The sequence below is a fragment of the Podarcis muralis genome, chromosome 2, assembly GCF_964188315.1.
Source record: "Podarcis muralis chromosome 2, rPodMur119.hap1.1, whole genome shotgun sequence".
Lineage (NCBI taxonomy): Eukaryota > Metazoa > Chordata > Lepidosauria > Squamata > Lacertidae > Podarcis > Podarcis muralis.
This window is the reverse complement of record NC_135656.1, coordinates 43,499,962-43,520,063: the sequence shown is the minus strand read 5'-3', so window position 1 is coordinate 43,520,063 and position 20,102 is coordinate 43,499,962. Positions and strand designations below refer to the sequence as shown.

Below are 20,102 nucleotides of genomic sequence, written 5' to 3'. Positions count from 1 at the left end.
TGTGGCACCTTGAAGAGTCTCCAATTTATTGCAGCATAAGACTTGGTGGACTAGAGCCCAGTTCATCAAACATATATTGCATGGCTATAGAGAAAACAATTGTGAACAACTGGGCCAAAAGGTCATAAAAGACAAGAGATCATGAGACAGAAATTCCTGATCTGAATACATAGGATTAAACTTACTGTACTCATAAATTCTAATCCAGCAATTTCACACTGGAGTCCTCGTAAAAGTTTTTGCTGCTGTTAAATGCTGGTGACTTTCAGGTTGGCAGCAGTGTGTCCTGAGAAAATGAAATATCTTCCCACTAGCTTATGCTGCCTTAAAAAAAATATGTAAGCATTGTGCCCATTTATTCTTAACTGTGGGTCCTTGCTTATTTGTCCTATGCAGACACTAGGAAGGCATTGTTTGCAGCTTCAAAAAGTAAAAACCAGGACACCCCAAAAGTTGTTGAGGAAACCCCCAAAATTGTTGGGCTTTTTTTAAAGGAACAGTTTGGGCTGGTTCCTTTGACAAAATGCTGTGTTCAGTTGCTTTTTCTTCTGGGTCTGTCCTGTAGTAGATCATTGCAGCCTTTCCAATTCTGTCTCTTCATTCTGTGGATATTATAGTTTTTAGAACGCCTGAGGCAAATCTTTTGGATGAGATCACTGTCTGATGAACCGGAACAAATTCTTGTTTCAGAGGGCTACAGTACAGATAATGGATGGGGAGACTGTGGCCCTGCCGAATATCCTCATGGTGCGGAAACGGGAAAGGGCAACCGCAGGCAAGTAAAGCTGTGCAGGCCTGGCTGGTGCTCCTGTCAGTACCACTGCCAGACAGTGAGCCTGCTTGGGGATGGGGAGGGTGGGCCAGCCCGGTCTGCCAGGAGGGCCCACATAAGGGCCCCTTTGACCCAGGCAGGGTCCTGCAACCCGGGTCGGCCCCTGCTCGAACAACTCTTTTCAGTAAAACCAGTTCACACGTTCAGGTCAGAAGGGGGGTATATCCGCGCACGTGTGAACCTGCCCCGTGTGTCCTCTTCTGACAGTAGCAGGCTCGCTATCAGCGCTCCAGCAGGCGGAGGGTTAACGCTCCCCCCCCCCCGCGGCTGAATTACTATTAACCAGCTGCCACATGGGCGGGGGCGGGGCGGGGGCCATAATAGCTGCCGGCGGCGCAGCCGAAGACACAATTGATCCGCGCAGCGCCAGCCTCTCCCCGCGAGAGTGACATCATCCCTTCCAAACCCCAACCGGCGCTGCCATTGGCTGTCCAGGTAATTGAGAGGGGCATTTCTGCTCTCCCTCCCGCCCCGCCCCTTTCCCCATGCCTACTTTGTGCGTCTCTGGCGCTGCTGCCGCCGCCGCCTCCTCCTCCTCCTCCACTCCGCCTTCCTCCGCGCCCTCCGGCCACACACGCCCAGGGCAGGCGCCGCCGCCGCCGGCAGCAGCACCAGCAGCAGCGACGCCCAGGCCGGCCGGCAGCATCCCCTGCACGGAGACAAAAGCCCCCCAGGGCTCCTTCGCTTGCTGGAGCGCCGAGGGACGGTTGGCTCGGCTTCCCGGCGCGCCGCGAGCGAGCGAGCGAGGTAACAGCCGTCGAGGGGGCGCCGGGAGTTCCGGCGGCGGGCGGCCCCTGGCCGGAGCTTTGGGAACTGCGCGCGGAGCGGAGAGGGTCTGGGCGGCTCTCCTCTCCCCCCACGGCTGGGCAGGGCGGGTTGCTTCTCTTCTCTTCCCCCGGTTTCCCACGTGCTGGGGGTCAGCTTATTGGGGGGGGGCGCGTGGGGCTCCGGTGCACATGGCGCCGGCAGGTGCAAAGCGGACCGAGCGAACAGCCCTGATCTGGAGGGGCGGGGCGGGGTGTTGGCTTTTTTGTTAGGCTGGGCAGTTTTTGAATGGATCCTCCCGGCCAAAGGGAAGACTGGGAGCTGGATCCCAGGCTCTTCTCCGGGCTTTGTGAAGCCTTCGGGGCAGAATCTGCTGTGTTAGCCTGTTAGCCCCGTCCGCTCTCCCTCTCCGACCAACTCGTCACCCTCGGAGAGGGGAGCTACACACTGCATTTGCTGTACCCGTTGGTGGCTATTCTTCTTGTTGCACTTTCTCTGGGTGCAGTAAGCAGGGCATTTTTTCTTTTTAAAAAAAGGCGTGATGTGAAAGGGTTTTTTTTCCAGCAAGCTGATTGAAGCGAGCTAAGGCTACAAGTGCATTGAAAGCGTCGGTACCGAAAAGCGAGGTTTATATTATATATAAACAAACAAAATACACAAAGCCTCCATAATGTCAGGGGCCACAGGGGGAAGTGGCTCCCATCCCTAAAAAGTCTCGCATGAAACCAGGAGGGACCAATTCCTAAGATCTGCAGGCCCTTTCCTTTGTTAAGGGAGGGATTTGCAGTGGTGATGAGCTACCATCTCGTATGAACACACAGCCCCACCCTGTGCTTCTTTGTGAGAGTGAATAGGCTTTCCCTGGTATTGCTGGATGAATCCGTTTAAAAGATAAAAGGAAATTGAGGCTGCCTTTTTTGCAGGAAAGGCAAACTGAACCAAATCTCTCTCAGCTGGTTACTGGAAGAACAAATGTCAACTATCTCACCTTTCATAGGGTCCCATGTAGTTGACAGTGGACAAAGGGGTTCCTTTCTCCCCCTCCATCACAGTATACGTGTAAAGGAGCCTGTCTCTAAAATGGAGAGAAAGTTTGTATTAAGGCTTTGTACTCAACAGAAAAAGCCTCTCCCCCCCCCGCCCCCAATTAGCTCTTCTCTAGGAAAGAGGCTACCCTTCCAGGAAAAATCCCACAGGAAATAAAGTAAAAAAATGGGGGTGGGGGAATCCAGGTGAGCTAGCGGCTTTTAGATGGATGGCTGAGATATGCAGAAATGGGCTAGTCTAGAGCATGGGTAGGCAAACTAAGGTCCGGGGGCTGGATCCGGCCCAATCGCCTTCTAAATCCAGGCTGCGGATGGTCTGGGAATCAGTGTGTTTTTACGTGAGTAGAATGTGTGCTTTTATTTAAAATGCATCTCTGGGTTATTTGTGGGGCATAGGAATGTGTTCATTTTTTCCACAATATAGTCCGGTCCCCCGCAAGGTCTAAGGGACAGTGGACTAGCCCCTTGATGAAAGCTTGCTGACCCCGCTCTAGAGGAAAGACAAAGCCTTTTTGGGATTGAGATGAATGAATGAAACCCTTTAGGGCAAGGTGTATGGACCATTTGCTAGTGAAAGGATGTTGCTACAGAAGTGTGCAAAGGAAGGGCAGTGCATGAACACTGAGGGATAAGGAAAATCACTGGTGAGGTAAAGTACTTCAATTATAAGATGGAAATAAGTTTGGGGAGTATGCATCAAATCAGGTGAGTTTTTAAATGGGAGAGATGTCTGCTAATCTAATCACCTACCTAACCTAACAGGAAGCAGAAGTCATGGATGATTGTGTTGGGGGGAAGATAATGGATTGGGGTAGCTAAGCAGGTGTAACTGTGTCTTTACACACTGATGCTTCTAGATTGATCTCCCTGGTACTTAACTTTGTGTAATTAAAGCGATTCGGCAAGGTTGTAGCTGGGGAACGTAATGGCCATCTCCAAAACCAGAAGAGAAATTATAGGCTTGCTAGCAGAGCTCTTCCTCCTGAGACAATAATTGGAACAAACAAAAAAACAAAAGTGAATGGGTGACTGTTGGAGTGATCTAACTCTCTTGCTTTGGGGGCAGGGGTGGAGGGGCTGCAGCTCCCTTGCACTTCTTATGGCTTCAAGGAAAGAGCAGAGGAGGGAGCGTTGAGTGTCTAATGTAGCTGGAAAGTTTGGGAGAATGTGCAGCAGCATTCAAGGGCTAGAAAAGAAGCAGGTTTTCCCATGGGCCTGCCTTGGGCTCAGATGTGGACTGAAACATATGCTTTGCAGCTTTGGGTGATACAGAATTATAAACATGCCAGGATGTTGCGGTGGGTTATAAACAACCAAACAAGATATTTGAGACAATTGAAAGGTACTGATGGTGGGCAGTAGAAGGGTGGGGGAAGAGTGTAAATACAATTTGGGGCAGGGTGTGTGTAAGAGAGATTTCAAAGAGTTCAACTGTAGCTCGAACAACACTTAGCTCTGCTGGGTTTTAAAATGTCAAGTTGTATTCATTAACAAAACAATATGGAAAATAAAAATTGGAGGCTGGTTATGACTTAAAAGTTAAATGGCTAGCTTCTGTGATACTCCAAGGAACGGCATATGCAGTATATGCATATACTGTATAAGGGAATTTGGAGGGTACACACTTTTAGCAAGGAGAAAGTGAAACTGAAACTTGACCATGCAGGAGACAAGAAGGTCAGGAGAAACCAAAGTACAGTATTAAAACAAAAGGACCTCTTAAGATAATAACAGGGTGGGAGGGCAAAAGTTTCCTATCAGAACTGTTTGGCAATAGCTGATATTGACTGGGAAGGTTATTTACATGGAGAGGTGTTGTGTCAAGTGTGACTTAAGGGGTTGGTCCCATAAAGTTCATTCTTGTTGCATTGAACAAATGTGCTTTTTTGCAAATATGGTGCTGTTTGTGCATCTTTCTCTCCCACATCAAACAATGGGTTAAAAGTTAACCATTCTTTTCAGCATAGGGGTGGCTAAATGTCCTGGATGTTCAGTTAGGGCTTTAAAACAACCAGCTGAATAAGCAAATATGGGTGAAGACTCTACCCATAGCCCCCTCATTGCCTTGTGCAGAATGGAAATGACCCTGGGAACTGCCTTCAGGATCTAATAGCTGTCGGCAGTCACTGAAGCTTTCTGCATATGCCTTCTCTAGAGTGGGCAGAAAGTAATGTGATCTGCTGGTGGACCATTGGGTGCCCTAGGATATAGGTGGAAGAGCCTCTCTATGTCAGTGGGTGACTTGAGACCTATCTACCTAAGTCAGCTCTGTCAGTTCATGGGCAGCGGGCAAAGTATTCTATGACACTTATTGCCTGGGAAGACTGTGCAGAGGCTGCCAAGGGCCAGTTAGTCTTTCACTTCCTGCACAGGAAAATAGATCATTGGTAGTGTCAACGTTGGACCACGTGGCTTGGCAGCCCTCCCCTTGTCTTCTGCCCTCTCCCCTGGAGAGGAGTGCTATCATGTATTGTGGCCTCTGCAGCCACAGCTCATCACACTTCTGCTCAGGTGCAAAATTACCACTGGCAACAAGGCTTGATTGGTCCCAAACCTGCTGTGCAAACTGCATCAGGTGCACCCAAGGTTCTCATAAGGGGAGCTCTCCCGACCTGGCACCCTCCAGTTGCTTTCGGCTTCAGCCAGCGTTCTGTGCTGGCAGGGGCTGATTTGTTGGCGGAGGCTGCTCTCGTCAAATCAACCCAAGATTCAGTGCATGGCAGTTGCATAAGGCCTTCAGCTCTTTTGTATGCTACGTGCCAATCCTGGATAATCAATGTGGATAAACCTTGCATTTTAAATAGGCTCCAAGCAAGTGTGTGTAAGTGCGAGGCATTTTCTGAAACAAATTTGCATCTTCCGTTTTACTGTTCACCTTGTCTCAGAGGCACTTCAACTTTCCCTGTAAAGTTTTGAGTCTCTCCTCAGTTTAGAGGCAGGAATTGAACTGTCTTCAACAAATCCCTTAAAAAAACAACAACCCACCCTCCAAAGCTAAGACATGTTTAAAATAACTTCCTCTCTTTGGTCATTCTGAAAAGGGCTTCGATAGGAGATCTAATTTTCTAATAGTATGGCTCTGAGCTGCCTTGGTTTTGCGGCGTAGGATTTATTGTTGAATATAAATTTCAGCTACAGTAGTGGTTGTAAATTTTGTAGTGATCTTTTAAATGCCTTGATGGTCCATTGGATGCCTTGATCTGGGAAGAGTCCTCCTTTCAAGTTATACCCTGTCTTGGCCTGTCCCTGCTAGCTGCTTTTGGGAAGGCATAGGGAGCAGAGCATGGTGAGGAATATCAGGTTCTCCTTCTGCTGGTGGATTTGGTTTTCTTTCTCACCACATCCCCCAAGCTTGAGTGCTCTGTGGTTTTGATGGGACACATTTTTTTCTTTTCTTTTTTTGCTGGGAGTGACGGAACCCTTGTTGCAAAGTAGACAGCTAAAATAGTTGCCAGCCATGGGCAAATGCTGCTCTCTGGGCGTCAATGTTCCTGATTTGTCACTTTGCTCTACAAAGGGGACTGCACAGTGGCAGAAATAGGGCCAATCTAATGAACAACACAACATTGGCCTTGTGACTCTAAGGTGGATCCTAGCAACGCAACTGTTGCTTGACTGATCTGACTTACCAGTAAGACTCCAACATAAGGCAGCTGCCACTATGACTTTGGCATCCCTAGAAAATTAGTTTTGTACTGCGTGGATTTTCATGCTTTTCTTTGCAGTCCACCAACGTAGAATCCACCTCTCTGAAAGCTTTTGGCAACAAGCTGCAGATCGCTTCATGTGACTAGATGGCCGCATATGAATGCTTTTGTGTATATAGTCAATGCTGGCTTTTTGCATCCGAAGCAGCTAGGTTCAGCTTGCTGAACCAACGGGATGTGAGAGTCATCTGCAATACTACACACAATCCCCGCAGAGCTTCATTGGGGTGGGGTTCCACACAAAGTGTTGGTGGTCCTCTTTTTCAGGTCGCAGGTGAAAACGGAGCCCTGCACCTGGCCTAGCGGTTCAGAGAGATACGGACAGCCTGCCCAGTGTCAGTCGGTGCGAAGATGGATGACAATGGCGCTGCTGGCGGAGACCCAGCTCCACGGCTGAATGGCGTGGCAACGGCCAGTAAAGGAGCCCGGGCTGCCTGTCCACCTGCAGCAAAGCAAACACCCAGCAGGAGCCCTCGGGCTCCAGGGCAAGTCTCTGGCAGGAAGCAGCCAGGAGCCCCTACAAGTCGTCCTCCTACAGTTCCTTGCGGCGCCCCCAGAATGCTCAGCAATGGAGCAGCCAGGAAGCCGCCCGTGTTGCAGACGAAGCAGCCAGTGGCCAAGGCCAGTGCTGCCACCAACTTGTCTGCTAAGGGGGCAGTGAAAAAGGTCATGGGGGACAGACCCAGCGGGCCAAAGACTTCAGAAAGGATCGGTCAGGAGAAGGAGGTGCAGCAGAAACCCACAAAAGTGGAAACGCAGGTGACGGCTTCAGGTATGGATTGCCAGCCTAACTCTTCAGCAGGGGGTTATTAAAGCTGTGCTAAGCCCCTTAAGACATTGCATGGCACCTCTGAGGTTTGTTCCTAGACATGCTTGTCTAGAGCAGTGTTTCCCAACCTTTTTTGGGCAAAGGCACACTTGTTTCATGAAAAAAATCTCGAGGCACACCACCATGCCAGATGGGGAAAGGTCACTTTTTACTTATGTAAAAAAAAATAAAAAAATAGTAACAGCATAGAAGGTAATGGTTAGGCTAGCATCCCTCTTCCAAATATGCTAGGTTTTTATTTGCAGGGACTGTTCTACATGGGAAAGCATTCAGCACTGTCATTCTCCCATCTGCCATCTGAATTGGTACTATTCTGGGTCAACTTACTCTGCTGCATGTGTAGATGAAAATGGCACCAAGTGTGGGGGAGGGGGCAGAACAGGTTTCAGATACAGGATATTAAGCATACACGTACTTCAGATTGAACTGGTTGCTTGCTTTGCAAGTTTTCATTTCCCAAATGACTGCCTTGGCAAGCGCAATACCTACCAGGCTCAACGCCGGTCTCGCGCTGCCGCTTCCCGCGCTCTCAAGGACCCGGGAGGAGGAAGGCGTGAAGGGAATCCCGAAGGCGCGAAAACCTCGCGCATGCGCAGGCCTTCCGCCTGCGACAGCCCAGTAGGCTGGCCGAAGCGAGCGGCGATGGGATGTGGGAGGGAGCTCGCTCGCTGCCCCGCGTGTGCCTATGTGGGGCACGTTACAGCCCTGTGACGTCAGTGCCACGCAGGCAGCCAGGCAGGCAGACGGCGAGAGCCCCGCGCTGGGCGGCCTCTCCTCGCCGCCGCCGCCCCGCCTCTCGCCGCCCGACTCGCCCGCCTCCCTCCAGGCAACATCTCGCGGCACACCAGGCAACGTCTCGCGGCACACTAGTGTGCCACGGAACACCGGTTGGGAAACACTGGTCTAGAGAAGGCTGTGATCTGGGCCAGGTTCTCTCAAACACAGCTTAACTCAATGCTAACTTCCCATTTACCCTCCCTCCCCAAATTGGGCCAAATTTTGGGAACAACATGGAACTATGTGGCTAACTGAAGGGTCCTTCCTCCCTGCCCCCCACCTAAAACCACCTAAAACAAAAGTAATTTGTTTTTCTAGGTTTCCACTTGTATACCTTGCAAATATGTGCACAGGCCTGGCTGTGATAACCACTCACCATGTACTCAAACCTGGTAGAGAAATGAGGTTCCAGGACCCTTCCCTGTTCTGCTGGCGACTTGATAGCTCTTTCATGCTTATCCAGCTAGGGTCTTCTGATTGTTTGTTCTGTGCTTTAATCAGCTGTTTACTTAAGGCAAGTATCTTCTTTGCTCTTTCTGTAGCACCAAAGGCAACTTCCACGAAAGTCAAGAAACCCGAACAGACAAAGCCCCCCAGGTATGGAACGGAGGAGCACAGGGAGCTGTGAGTCAGACCACTGATCCATTCACCTCAGCATTGCCAACACTGACTGGCAGCATCAGTTCAGGGTCGCAGGGAGGGATCTTTACCAGCCCTGCCTGGAGATGCTGGGTATGGTACCTAATACAGTATGTGCAAAGCATTTACTTCTGTCCCAGGAGCAGTCCTAGGAGGCAGGTCAGGCTAAGAGGGTGACTGACCTGAGTCCAGCACTGTCCACGGGCACCACAGTGGCTGTTTGTCATCCTAGTGCAGGAGTGGGGAACCTTTGGCCCTCTGGACGTTGCTGAACTACAACTCCCATCATCCCTGACTGTTGGCCATGCTCGCTGGGCCTGATGGGAGTTGTAGTTCAGCAACATTGAAGGGCCCAAAGGACTTGTGTCCTAGTGAGTAGATGCAGCCCTGCTTCCGTGAGAAGGAAGTCAGAGAACAGAGGTGCAGAGGACAGTGGGATCTGGGTCTGTAATGTGATGAGTGATTGGCGGGGGGTGGGCTGCCAGCTTCTTGAACACCATCATAGCAACGACAAAAACCGTGCACCTCCCACTTAACGATGCATCCCATAGATGACCCCATGTACTGTTTTTGTGGATCTGCTGCGAGTCCTGCCTCTGCAGTCTCTGAACAGACTGATAGGGTGCACTTAGCAACAGTGCAGTGCCTGAACCAACTCAACCGAAGTGTAGTTTCCATTCTGATTCAGGAAAATGTGGCCCACAATCACCTTGTGTACAGTGCTTCCCCCACTGCACATTGGAGCGGGCAGTTCTCTGCTAAAAGCGATGGTTCCTGAAGCAGTCTTTTGAACTGTGCTGGCAAGTACTGCAGAGGCCGCCCTGCCTAGAGTAAATACCAGTTTTGGTGATGTGCCACACTTTACAAAAAAAGGACTCGGTTTAATCATCTTCACTCAGCCACCTCTTGAGAAATGAGTGGTCCTCTTAAGGCAAATCTACAGGCCGAATTTTGCCCCTTTGGGGCAACCTGTACGGTGTACCAAAAAGAAAGCAGTGGGCAGAGAAATAGCAGTTGTAGAGGTACATTTACCTACTTTTAATTTGCTTTTATGCATTTCCTCTTTTAATCTTGGAAATGACTGGAGGCAAGGCCCGGAGGGTCGGGGGTGGGGATATTCTCCAGGAAGGTTCTGCGTTTCCCCAGGGCTCTGATTTGCATGTTGTAAACAAGTGGAGGAATGGGAAGCACGGCTAATTTTATGTTTCCTCTCCCGCCCCACTTGCTTTGAGGATCTGAAGCCCAAGGAGCGGCTAGAACGGAGGAAGTGATCTGATTTTTTTAAATCTATTTTTTATAGCTTTCTCACTGGAACACTTCTCTTCTCTTGACGGCTGGCATTTGTCAAGGATAACCTTGCCACTCTGGTTGCAGCTAATTGCCAGAGACTTGGAAGTGCTAGCATTTGTGCCAACGCACCAGCATGCTGGCACCAATGGCCTCTGTGTGTTGGAAAGGCTTGAGCTACAGTCTCTCTCCCCTGCATAATCTTGTTGCTTTCTGTTTCAGAACTTGGTTGCCAGGGACCAAGAATTCAACTGCATCAGCCCTAAACAGACCACCAGCCAATAGCACCGCAGCCAACGGCAAAGGTGTGGGGAAACCTAAGCAGGCAGTGCCAGCTGCTGGTCAAGCTGTAGTAGTGCAGCAGAAAAGCAGTCCGGCTACACCAAGAGGTATATGTGAAGATACGTAGGTCCTATGTGGCTTATGGGAAGGCTGAGCCTTCCACAGCATAATGCAGAAAGGGAAAAGTTCCACTTTCTGTGGAATCTTGGACAGGTATAGTTGGGGGGTAACAAGGAAATGAGGAAATCTTCACAAGAGTACACAGCATACATGCATCTCATGAAGTGGGCTCAAGTCTATGGGCTTTTCCACACTTCCCCTTATCTTGCTTTGTTAACCCGGGGAAAGCCCCTCTTTAGCGCTTAGTCGGTGCAAACAGCAATCAGGTTTTCTTCAGATTGCTATTTGTTCCTATTCCAAGCTAAAGAGGGGAAACTGCTCAGACCTGTGCTTTCTAGTCATGGGGCAAGTCCTATGAAATGTCTTTAAGGTGTCATCACTTTTGCTGCATAGACTAACACAGCTGCCCCTCTGGAAATTGAGACATTTATATAGCACTTCTATACGTCAAGAAACCCGCATAACAGTATCTAGTTTCAAACCTCTGAAGATAGGTTGGCATTTCCATGTTGCATGCCTCCAGCTGAAAGCTGCTTGCTGAAGCCCACCTAGTGGGTTCATAGCAGAAGTGAGATTTTAGGGGCTTTCTGAGAGTGAGAGCTGCCACCTTAGTTCGGGGACTATACATTCCACCAGCCTTCCTCAACCTGGTGCCCTCCAGAGGTTGTTGCATTTCAACTCCCATTGGCACTAGGCAGCACGACCAGTGATCCAGCATGGTGGGAGTTGCAGTTCAACATCAGATGGGCACCAGGTTGGGGAATCCTGCATTGCATATCTGCATTAAACTATAGCTAATGGTGCCTTATTTCAAAGGGGGTTTGAGGTGACCCAAATTCTGGCTCCATAAGGCAAGGGATGCAGCAGGTGGAGATTCCTTTAGGGTAGGGGGTGGTGCATAGTGAAGCATTCCTAGTGATGGTACTGTGGCTTTTATGTTGTTTGGTTTGAAACCAGGTGGCAGGTATAAAATGGGTAAATGTTTATGGCTTTGGAGCAGAATTGCAGCTGCCATGAGAATCAGACCTTCGGCTGTTTAAATCTCCCAGCATGCGCTGACGCACGTTGCGAGAGACTCAACTTTGGCCATCGCTGCAATGGACTTAAAATACTATTTCTCATTCCAGATGCTTCCAGAGCTGTCCCGACCTCAAAGGCCAAGCCTTCAAGATCAAACCCTGCTGTGAAGATGCCGCCTGCCCCCTCCAGGCACCCCAAACTCCCAAGCTCCAAATCTCAGTCCGAGCAAAACCTCGGGCAAAGGAATGCGGCCGCCCTTCCGAATACCAAGCTTTCGTCGAAGAAGTTCTCTGAGTCCGCTAAGCCCAGAACTCCTGCCAAGGCGGCTGGTGGGACTTCGCATCCGCCCACGCCACAAAGAGCTGCTGCCTCTGCTTCCAAGGCTTCTCCTGCCGGGGGCAGTCCAGGCAAGAAGCTCCCCAAGAAAGATGCCCTTCCTAGCCAAGAGCAGGCCCCCTCCGCAAAGAAGGTCCAGAAGGCCAAGGCAGGGCATGCCATGGTGGGCACCGGTGAAGCAGAAAGCATCTCCATAGAGGAGGCAGGGCCCATAGAACAATTAGACCATGCAGCAGAGGTAGAGACTGTTTCCTTGCTAGACTCCCAAGAGGCAGTGTCTGAGACCTGCAGGGTGGAAGCCGTGGCAACTGAGCAGTTGGAGCCAGGGGGCTTGGAAGGGGAAGACTGGGCTGCATATCCCAGCATGAAAGTGCTAACTCCAGCCGCTCTTGAGGCACCCCTGTCCTCGCTTGATCAACAAGATGTGACGGTCTCTTCCTCTCCCACCGAGATGCATCCAGCGGTCCTTGTGACACCTTTGGCTTTGTCCACTCCAGATGATGTGAAGGACTCTTCCTCTCCTACTGAGATGCATCCAGCAGTCCTTGTGGCGCCTCTGGCTTCATCTAGCCCACAAGATGGGACGGTCTCTTCCTCTCCCACCGAGACGCATCCAGCAGTCCTCGAGGCACCTCGGGTCTCTCTGCCTCCGCAAGACGTGAATCACGACGAGATACATGATTTGGCCGCCTCTGAGGTCCTGAACGTCCCTGGTGACGAAATACTGGGCTTGCAGACAGATTGCGCTTATGAACCATCCCTTCCTGTTGATTCGGGGCTTGCTTCCCAAACTTCAACGCTGGAATCTTCCCAGACTAGGCAGGCAGGCACAGACTCTGAGTACTTAGAGGAGCAAGTCTTTCCGCGCCTTGATGTTCCAGTGGCTGTTGAGCAGCCGCACTTACTGCTTGAGGCGGAAGAGCCTTGTGAAGGCATAAGCCACCTCTCGTCACCTGGCACCCAGGTGTCCACTGGGGAAGATGTCCCCATGCCAAGCTGTGTAGAAGGATTTCATTCTCCTGGGTCCTTGGTTCCAGATTTTGGGTTGCTTGAAGAGGCCCAAACTGCCAAACCTCTGGCACAGACAGCAGAGGCACCGGAGGTGTCTGTCCTCACAGCAGAGCAGCCCTCCTCGTTCAGCCAGGCAGGTCCTCCCCTGGAAACTATGGCAGAGCCTTGGGCAACCGAACATGAAGTGGATGAGGTCCTAAGCCTGCCTTGTAGCCCAGAGGTGGAACGGCAGGTGGACAGGGCCCCACTGGAGGCAGAGACTGAGAGGCTGAGGAGGAGCCCGCTAGAGCTTGCAGCTCAATGTGGTGACGTAACACAGGAAGTGGTCACTTCTCCACAGGCTGAGAAGCCACACGCAGCTGCCATTTATACCGAAGATGAACTCCTGGAGCCTCCGCATGCAGCAGAACCTTCTGTAATCGGCGAGTTTGTTCAGGACCAGGCCCCAGTCTCTCTCCAGACCCCTGAAAGCTTGCTTCCCACAGAATTTGCTGGAGAGCCTCCTGTAGCCCACAGCGACCCGTGCAGTTGTTTGGGTGGACATCCCGTAATTGGAGGCCCTGTGGATGATGATGATGGTGGTGGTGATGATCCAGTGCTCCTGGAAATGTGTGTGGGTAACCTGAACCGAGAGGAGGCTCCTGCAGGGGAAGCTCCAGGCTTCCGGCCCCATCTCTCAGGGGAGCTCTCTCCGAGCGGTGTGGCTCAGGTGTTGGTGCACAAACCCCAGACCCTGCCCCTGAAGAGCCTTGAGCTGCTGCAGGAGCCTCCTGCCCAGCTCCCTGAGCTCCCAGACTTGCTGCTGAGTAGCACAGTGCTGACCACAAGCCAGTCCCCAGAAAGGGGAGGCTCCTCTTCAAAGTCCAGCACTTTAAGCGGACCCGATTTGGCAGGCAAGAGTAGCAGCGAGACCAGCACCCCCGAGGAACTGCTGGACTATGACAGTAGCTCCGGGGTGGAGTCCAAGTCGGAGGAGAAACTGGAGCAGACCTGCCACCAGCTCCTGAGCCCCCTGGAGGACCTGCCTGGCGAGCTGGACCTGGGCATCCACATGGAGAAGGGAGACGATGAGGCGGAGACCCTGCCTGCTGACGAAGTCCTTGGCGACCCGCCCACTGAGCCCACCGTGTCCTCCGAGGAGGAAGCCGAGCTGGACGCTGACCTCCTGAAGGACCCGGGCTTCGCCAAAACAGCCGTGTGCCTGTCGACTTCTTTCCCGGGCAAGCCGTCCTTGCCCCACTCCGTGGAGGAGTCTGACGAGCCGGGCTCTGGCGACGCTGGCACCGAGACCCCGGCCTCCACCAACTCTGCCGCCTCTTGCGACGTCTTTGGCGCCTTCCACCTCCACTCCACCGACAGCTGTGGGAAGAGCCCTGGCCTCTCTTCCCTTGAGAGCGAAGAGGGCAGCAAGGACCAGCTCCCCAAAGAGACCGGCAGCAAGGCCCCCGTGGATTGGGAGCAGCACTCCTTGCAGGCCTCGCCAGCCCCCCAGAAGACGCCTGGAGGGCAGGGGGAAGAGGCATCCCAGCCTTTCACTGCCACTTATAGCTTGGCTGCAGGTAACGTATAGAGGAAACCTGCCTTGTCTGTGTCAAAAGTGCCAACCTGTGGTATCTCAATGTGCAATAGTACCCTGTAGGGAAGGAAGACGGTCCCTCTCCTTCCATGTGCACCTGTTCCATCTGTGTTTCTAGCCAAACAGGCATACTTTTTTTGTCTCTTTGTGTTTGATACCTCTCCCCCCCCCCCCATCTCGACAACCCCTTTTCTTCGCGGGAAACTGTGTGTATTTTAGCGTGTTTTCTGAGAAGGGTAAACTTCTTAGTCTTGATATGTTGAATAAAGCATCACTTTGTCTATCTGATCTGGCCTGTCTTGTTTTTCCAGGAGATCTGTTCCCTACCGTTTTGAGGTGGGGGGGTTGGGGGCTTGGAGAGAGCGGAGAGCCCTAACTGAACGCGGCTGTAAGTGGCTTGGCTTCCGAGATCTCGCCAAGGACAGTCCACGTATTTTTCAAAGTTGCTCAAGTAGCCCAGAAACCTTGGTTGGTTTTGCACATGAACTGGGGCAAATCTGACTGGCATATTGGCAGCAGTGAATCATGGGAATATTTTGCAGAGCTGGGTAGAATTTTAATCCATCAAGGTCAATACACTTTCCTAGCTTTGATCAGCAGTCCTTGAGCCTAGTAGTTGCTTCTAGTGACCTTGGAGCCTCCCTGTGCCTTGAAGGTTATTTTTCTTTATGGGATCCCATCACCATTTGCTTCTCTCTCACGAACTGGATGAAGCCCTGCCAAAAAAAGGCTCTACAGAGCATTTGGTGGGGAGGGGTTATACTTATGGTAATCTTCAGACTAGTCTTGCAAGCAGCTCCCCTAAAGTGAGTTTCACCTTATCAAATATAAGAGGAATTGAAATTTGAACAGGCCTCTTCTAATGCAGCTAGCAGGGAGGAGAGCTTTCTAGAAATGGGACTGAATATCATGGAAGAGGGCAAAACCCACTCTGCTGCTGCAGAGGCCTGGACTAGACCTAAGGCTTAAGTAACAGGAGAAACCTGTTGATGGCAAGGACCAGTTAGGCAGCAAACCCAATTATCTAGGGGGGTGGAGGTCTTTGAGCAGAAGCTAGGCATCCCTCTGCTGGAGATGTTTTAGCTCAGAAATTCCAGCATCAAGCAGGGGATTCTATGGTCCATGAGACGCCCCCCCCCCCCACTATAGTCCTATGAAGTTGGCTAAGGCAACTGATCTAGGCAAACCAGCTTTGTTGTAATCTTGGAATATGATACCTTAACCTTGTGACCTTCTGTAGGGTGGTAGGAAGAGCATAGGTTGATCTCTTTAGAAGCGATAGGTGTAGTGAAATGGGGGAGTGTTCAAACTAATTGCCATTCTAGGGGGAGCAAAATACGTTGAAATCCTACTGGACTAGCAAGGTCACATGCCGAAAGATACTTGGGTCCCCGGTTAGAATGATTGGGTGTTCTGTTTTGTCAAAAGAATGGCAGAGCTGACTGGCAACTTAACTACAACTTCCTTGATGGATACATCTTTCTGCTGCTGGTTGGCTTTTTAAGTAAAACGGTCAACCAGGACTCCCGAAAGTATAGATGCTGTTGAGAAGAAACAACTCTGATTTAAGAACTAGCTTAAGTTTTATAAAGCCAATGAAGTTCTTAAGAATTGCCCACCTGCCCAACCTATCATCTTGACAAACTCGGGAGTGGGTGTCTGACAGGGACCATGAGTGGATGGGGAGTTGCTTGGGAATCCCAAAAGGCAACCCTAGCCAGGTCCCCATGCAGTTCTTACAGCTGTTGTATGTCCATTAAGCTGGCCCCATATCTGGATGGGACAACACTAGAGGGAGACAAAGTAGGGGATCTGAACAAAAGGGTTCTGCACAGCCCAGGCATTGCAATGGTGGTGGGTTCAGCCAATAGATAACAGCAACCTTTGAAGGCAGCTCTTGCCAGGCTGAGAAGCATCTCAGGTTTTCTTTTTAAAAAGAAAGAAGTAAACCCAGGCTCTCTTCCCCTGCTCTCCTGTTGTGTTCTTCTTGTCTGTTACTTCCTCTTTGTTCGTCACCACCCCACCCTGAGGGCCACTCTTTCCAACCCAAGCTCCTTGCCCTGTTTGTAGGTGACAATGGGGCTGGCCTGCCCTTCCCCTGGGGACCCTGTCCGTCAGAGATCCTCTCCACTATCTATGAAGTGGAAAGTGGCGCTGAGACTCCCGGCCCGGACGAAGAGGACGGGAGCCGCCATTTGCGCGCTGCGTCCCGAGACCAGGCTCTTCACCTAGGAAGCATCCAGGCCACAATGGTGCAGCAGCTGATCAGCCGGACGCTGCTCTTCTCAGCGGAGGCTCCTTCCGGGGCAGCTGGTGGGAAGGGGGCGCTGAGCAGCGAAGCAGAGATTGGCAAGTGGACCGAACTGATCTCTCCTCTGGATGAATCGCGCGCCAGCATCACTTCTGTGACGAGCTTCTCCCCAGAGGACATGTCATCCCCGCACGGGGACTGGACTGTGGTGGAGGTGGAGACCTTCCACTGAATTTGTTTCCTTGGAAATGGAAAGTTTCCCTTGGGCATTTTGACTTGTTTCCCCCCAACACCCTTCCCCTTAGGTACGATCCAGCCGTTCCTGTAGGGACTTCAGAATCTAGTGTTAGCCAACTGCGGGAGTGTTCCTCCTCCCATTCTCCTGATCTCTTGGGCAGCTAGTGAGAAACACTATCTGAGATGATGGCTCTATTGGCTTTTACCGTAGCTTAGCCACTGTTTTTGCCACTTGCCAGAAAGTTCAAATTCACTTTTGAGCTGCTTTTAGCTCACTGGACATTTTGTTTGGGTTTTCAGTGATATGGGGCAGCTTCTACACTTGATATAGTCCTGCGCAACTTCGCCTGGTAAGTGCTGGGGGGGGACCACACCCCTCTGCTTTTGGTTGACATAGCAATACTTTCTTTACTTGGCTGGGGGCTGCCCCCAGCCATAGATAAGCAACTGTCTGATACAGCTACTGATGTGGCCTTGGAGTTCCACATGGATTTATTGGCAATTAATGGCTACAAAAGCTGGCAGACCTTTCCTAGGTTGGCAGAAAGTGTTCACATGCCTCATTTCTCATAGCTGACTACAGATACAGGGAACCCTTCTAAAGCAAACTGCTTGCTCTTGGGAGAAAGGCGTTTCTACCTCTTTCCCCTGAAAGAGCAACACATGAAATTACCCCTCCAATGACATAAGGGGGGGGGGGAGCATCTACAAGTGAGGAGGAACTGCTCTGTCTTTAGCCATTTCTGTACTTCTCAGGAGCGGGTCATGCCCCAAGTTTCAAAGTATTTGGTGGGAGGGCTTGTGCTGGTACGTGGTTTGCCATCTAAGTGCCCGTCAACATAGACATCTGTACCCTGTCCAGGGGAAAGGATAATGAGAATCTCTTTGGGAATTGTTCTGCTTGGGAATTGTTTGGTACAGAGTGTCTTCTTCCTGGGAGCTTGAACCCAAAGTTCAGCAGTATAGAGAAGTGGACAAGATTGCAATGCCAATGCCTGTGCTATCCTGTCTCAGTATTGGCACAACAGTAGCAACCTGCAGGTTTCCTATGGTGCTTTGCAGGGATAGCTGTGCCATGCCCAGGGACTTCCTTTCTTTCATGATAGACAAATGCAACTGGCACTTTTTACTGTGGGACTCCGCTGTAACAGACTTTAATGGCGATGAAACACTGCATCTTTTTTTCTAGTAAAGGCCTCCTAGCATTTGCTGGTATTAAGTGGGACAAAATTACTGCCAGTACCCCACATGCCAGTTGTGGGATACAATGTCCCATCACAGGGATTTAAAGAATAAAAAAAATTCTCCTTCACCTCCGCATACTTGGGCACGTAGCACAGGACCACTTGCTAGAGAAACTCCTGAGCAGTGCAAAGGTAGAAAATGCCTTTGATGCGTTACTTTCCTCCATTTCTGCCTGCTACAATGGAGATGGCAGAATTTAGGATTCTTGAGTCAATTACCTTGAGAGATTAGTGCTGCTAGGAAAATGTTACATGAGATGGAGAAGATTGTTTTCTAGGTAGGGACAAGGCGTCCATGTTGGTTAGCCCTGCCTTGCTTGTGGGGCTGAAAGTGCCCAGGCATTACAAATTGCTATGGTGGAAGTAGCCCAACTGTGAAACCTATCATCTGCATGACAATATGGTCCTTCTCTTCCATGCCTTCAGAAATGGTTTTCCTCTTGGTAACTCTTGTCCATGCAGCTACATGTGCCTTGAATGCAGGGTTTGGGGAGTATCTCTTAAAACTCGATGGAACTGTAGCTTTGTGTAGTGATATCATTGGAAATGGAGCCTTATTAACTGTAACAAGGTGTGTGGTTTCCCGCCCCCCTCCTGAAGTTTGCATGTGTGTGGCTGCTTTTGTAATGTAGCACATTGTTGGTGATAAATTATGATAGATTTTTCTTAGTTTCTTAAAATAAAGATGAACTTGAGTTTCCGCTGTTGTGTCCATGTTTCAAAATGGGGGGGGGGCTTATAGGTTCAGGGTGTACTATATTTATTTCCTCAAAATAGGTTTCAGTTCTAATACAATTTTGCACTTGTGGTGAATTGCTTTCTTCATCTTCCCTAAAACTCTTTCCCTAGCAGATTTCACCTTAATATTGGCGCCTAGACTGGTTCCTTAGATGACTGCAATGCATGGTTCCATGTCAGGCCTGAATCCTGTATCCAGCTCCAAATTCTACATTTGCAGTGTACATTTAAGACTTGCATATACTGGACAGTGGTTTGGGGTCCTGCATGATGGGTGGTGCAAATTGCTTCAAAATTAGGTACCAGTTCAGGCCTGGATAAGAGATTTACCGGTAACCATTTGAACTGCTAGCTCTGTACTCTTCACCTACCCTTATGAAGCATGGGACAGGTGGCATCTTCCTTCTGTTAATGGAGCGCTCTACTATTGTAACAACAACAAAATTGGTTGTTGGTAATGATGGTTAGCCAGTTCTTCTGTGTGCTCAAGTAAAACTACAAAGTAGAAGCTGCTGGCACAGTTCTGCTGCGTCTATGATGTCATCAAAAGGATATGGATGGGCTTTAAAAGATGCAGTCTGCACACAGTGGCCAACACCAACACATTCATCTCTAGCCCCTGTACCTTAAAGCTTGGTTGACAGGTGCAGCTGCAGTTTGCATACTGAAAGGACTTTTATTTAAGAGCCTGCTACTTGCTGTGCCATCTCTAACTCTTCTAAGTTGAGTGATGGAGAAGCAGCACCTTGATAACTGGGAAGGTAAAGAATGTAACAGTCCAGGCCTGGGACAGGCAAGGCGTTTGGCTGCTTATTTGTTTTTACCACAAAACAATGGGATTTATAAAGCAAATCCTGCACTGCACTGTTCCTGCTGTAGTTCACAGAATGATTTGCTGTAGCAAAATGACGTAAAGGGATGCATGTTTACCTTTTAAGTCCCAATGACTTAAGTGGCACCCTCAGGCTTTATAACTTGAAGTTTTACTCAGGAAATATTTGGTGGAAGTCAACATCACTCTTCCAGCTGTTCAGATAGAATCATCTCCCTCTCCTCCTGTGTACTATTCTGGGAGTACTTCTGATGCGCACACACCTTGCCAAAATAACCAATTTTTGGGTGTGACATGGTGTGCAGGGGGAAGCTTGCGCGGTGCTTCTGCTGAGGGGCTGGTTAGGTAAATCCCATCCATTGAAATTTATCAACCAATCTTAGTCACAGTCATTCATTCCAATGAGTGTACTCTGACATGTTGGAATGGCACACTAAGTGGTCTCAAAAGTGTCATAGCAGCATATATTTTCCCTTGAGTTCCTGTGCAGATTCTCCAACCTACCTACATCCAAACCAATACTATAAAAAATGCTATACCAAGTATGCAGTTCTATTTGTAAGGTGTCTATCA

At 50.1% G+C, this 20,102-nt stretch overlaps 1 protein-coding gene and 1 long non-coding RNA gene across 7 annotated transcripts; one reads left to right on the top strand and one right to left on the bottom strand.

Moving 5' to 3' along the window:
- Positions 1-5: 5 nt before the first annotated feature.
- On the bottom strand, positions 6-1,400 carry LOC144326944 (uncharacterized). Its single transcript, XR_013391862.1, has 2 exons — positions 1,326-1,400; positions 6-602 (listed from the first exon to the last, which is right to left on the bottom strand). It is a non-coding gene; the product is annotated as an uncharacterized LOC144326944 (long non-coding RNA).
- On the top strand, positions 1,190-18,659 carry LOC114590805 (uncharacterized). 6 transcript variants are annotated; one of them, XM_028717312.2, is made up of 6 exons: positions 1,190-1,267; positions 6,618-7,122; positions 8,499-8,580; positions 10,105-10,271; positions 11,412-14,210; positions 16,298-18,659. In XM_028717312.2, exons 2-6 carry the CDS (start codon positions 6,702-6,704, stop codon positions 16,708-16,710), a joined length of 3,882 nt encoding a protein of 1,293 aa, XP_028573145.2. In that variant the 5' UTR covers positions 1,190-1,267; positions 6,618-6,701; the 3' UTR covers positions 16,711-18,659. The 6 variants fall into 6 exon arrangements, with proteins under 6 accessions (XP_028573145.2, XP_028573147.2, XP_028573148.2 ...); XM_028717314.2 differs by lacking the exon at positions 1,190-1,267 and adding an exon at positions 1,387-1,579 and having other exon boundaries at positions 10,105-10,187; XM_028717315.2 differs by lacking the exon at positions 1,190-1,267 and adding an exon at positions 1,388-1,579 and having other exon boundaries at positions 8,499-8,553; positions 10,105-10,187.
- The last annotated feature ends 1,443 nt before the right edge of the window (positions 18,660-20,102 follow it).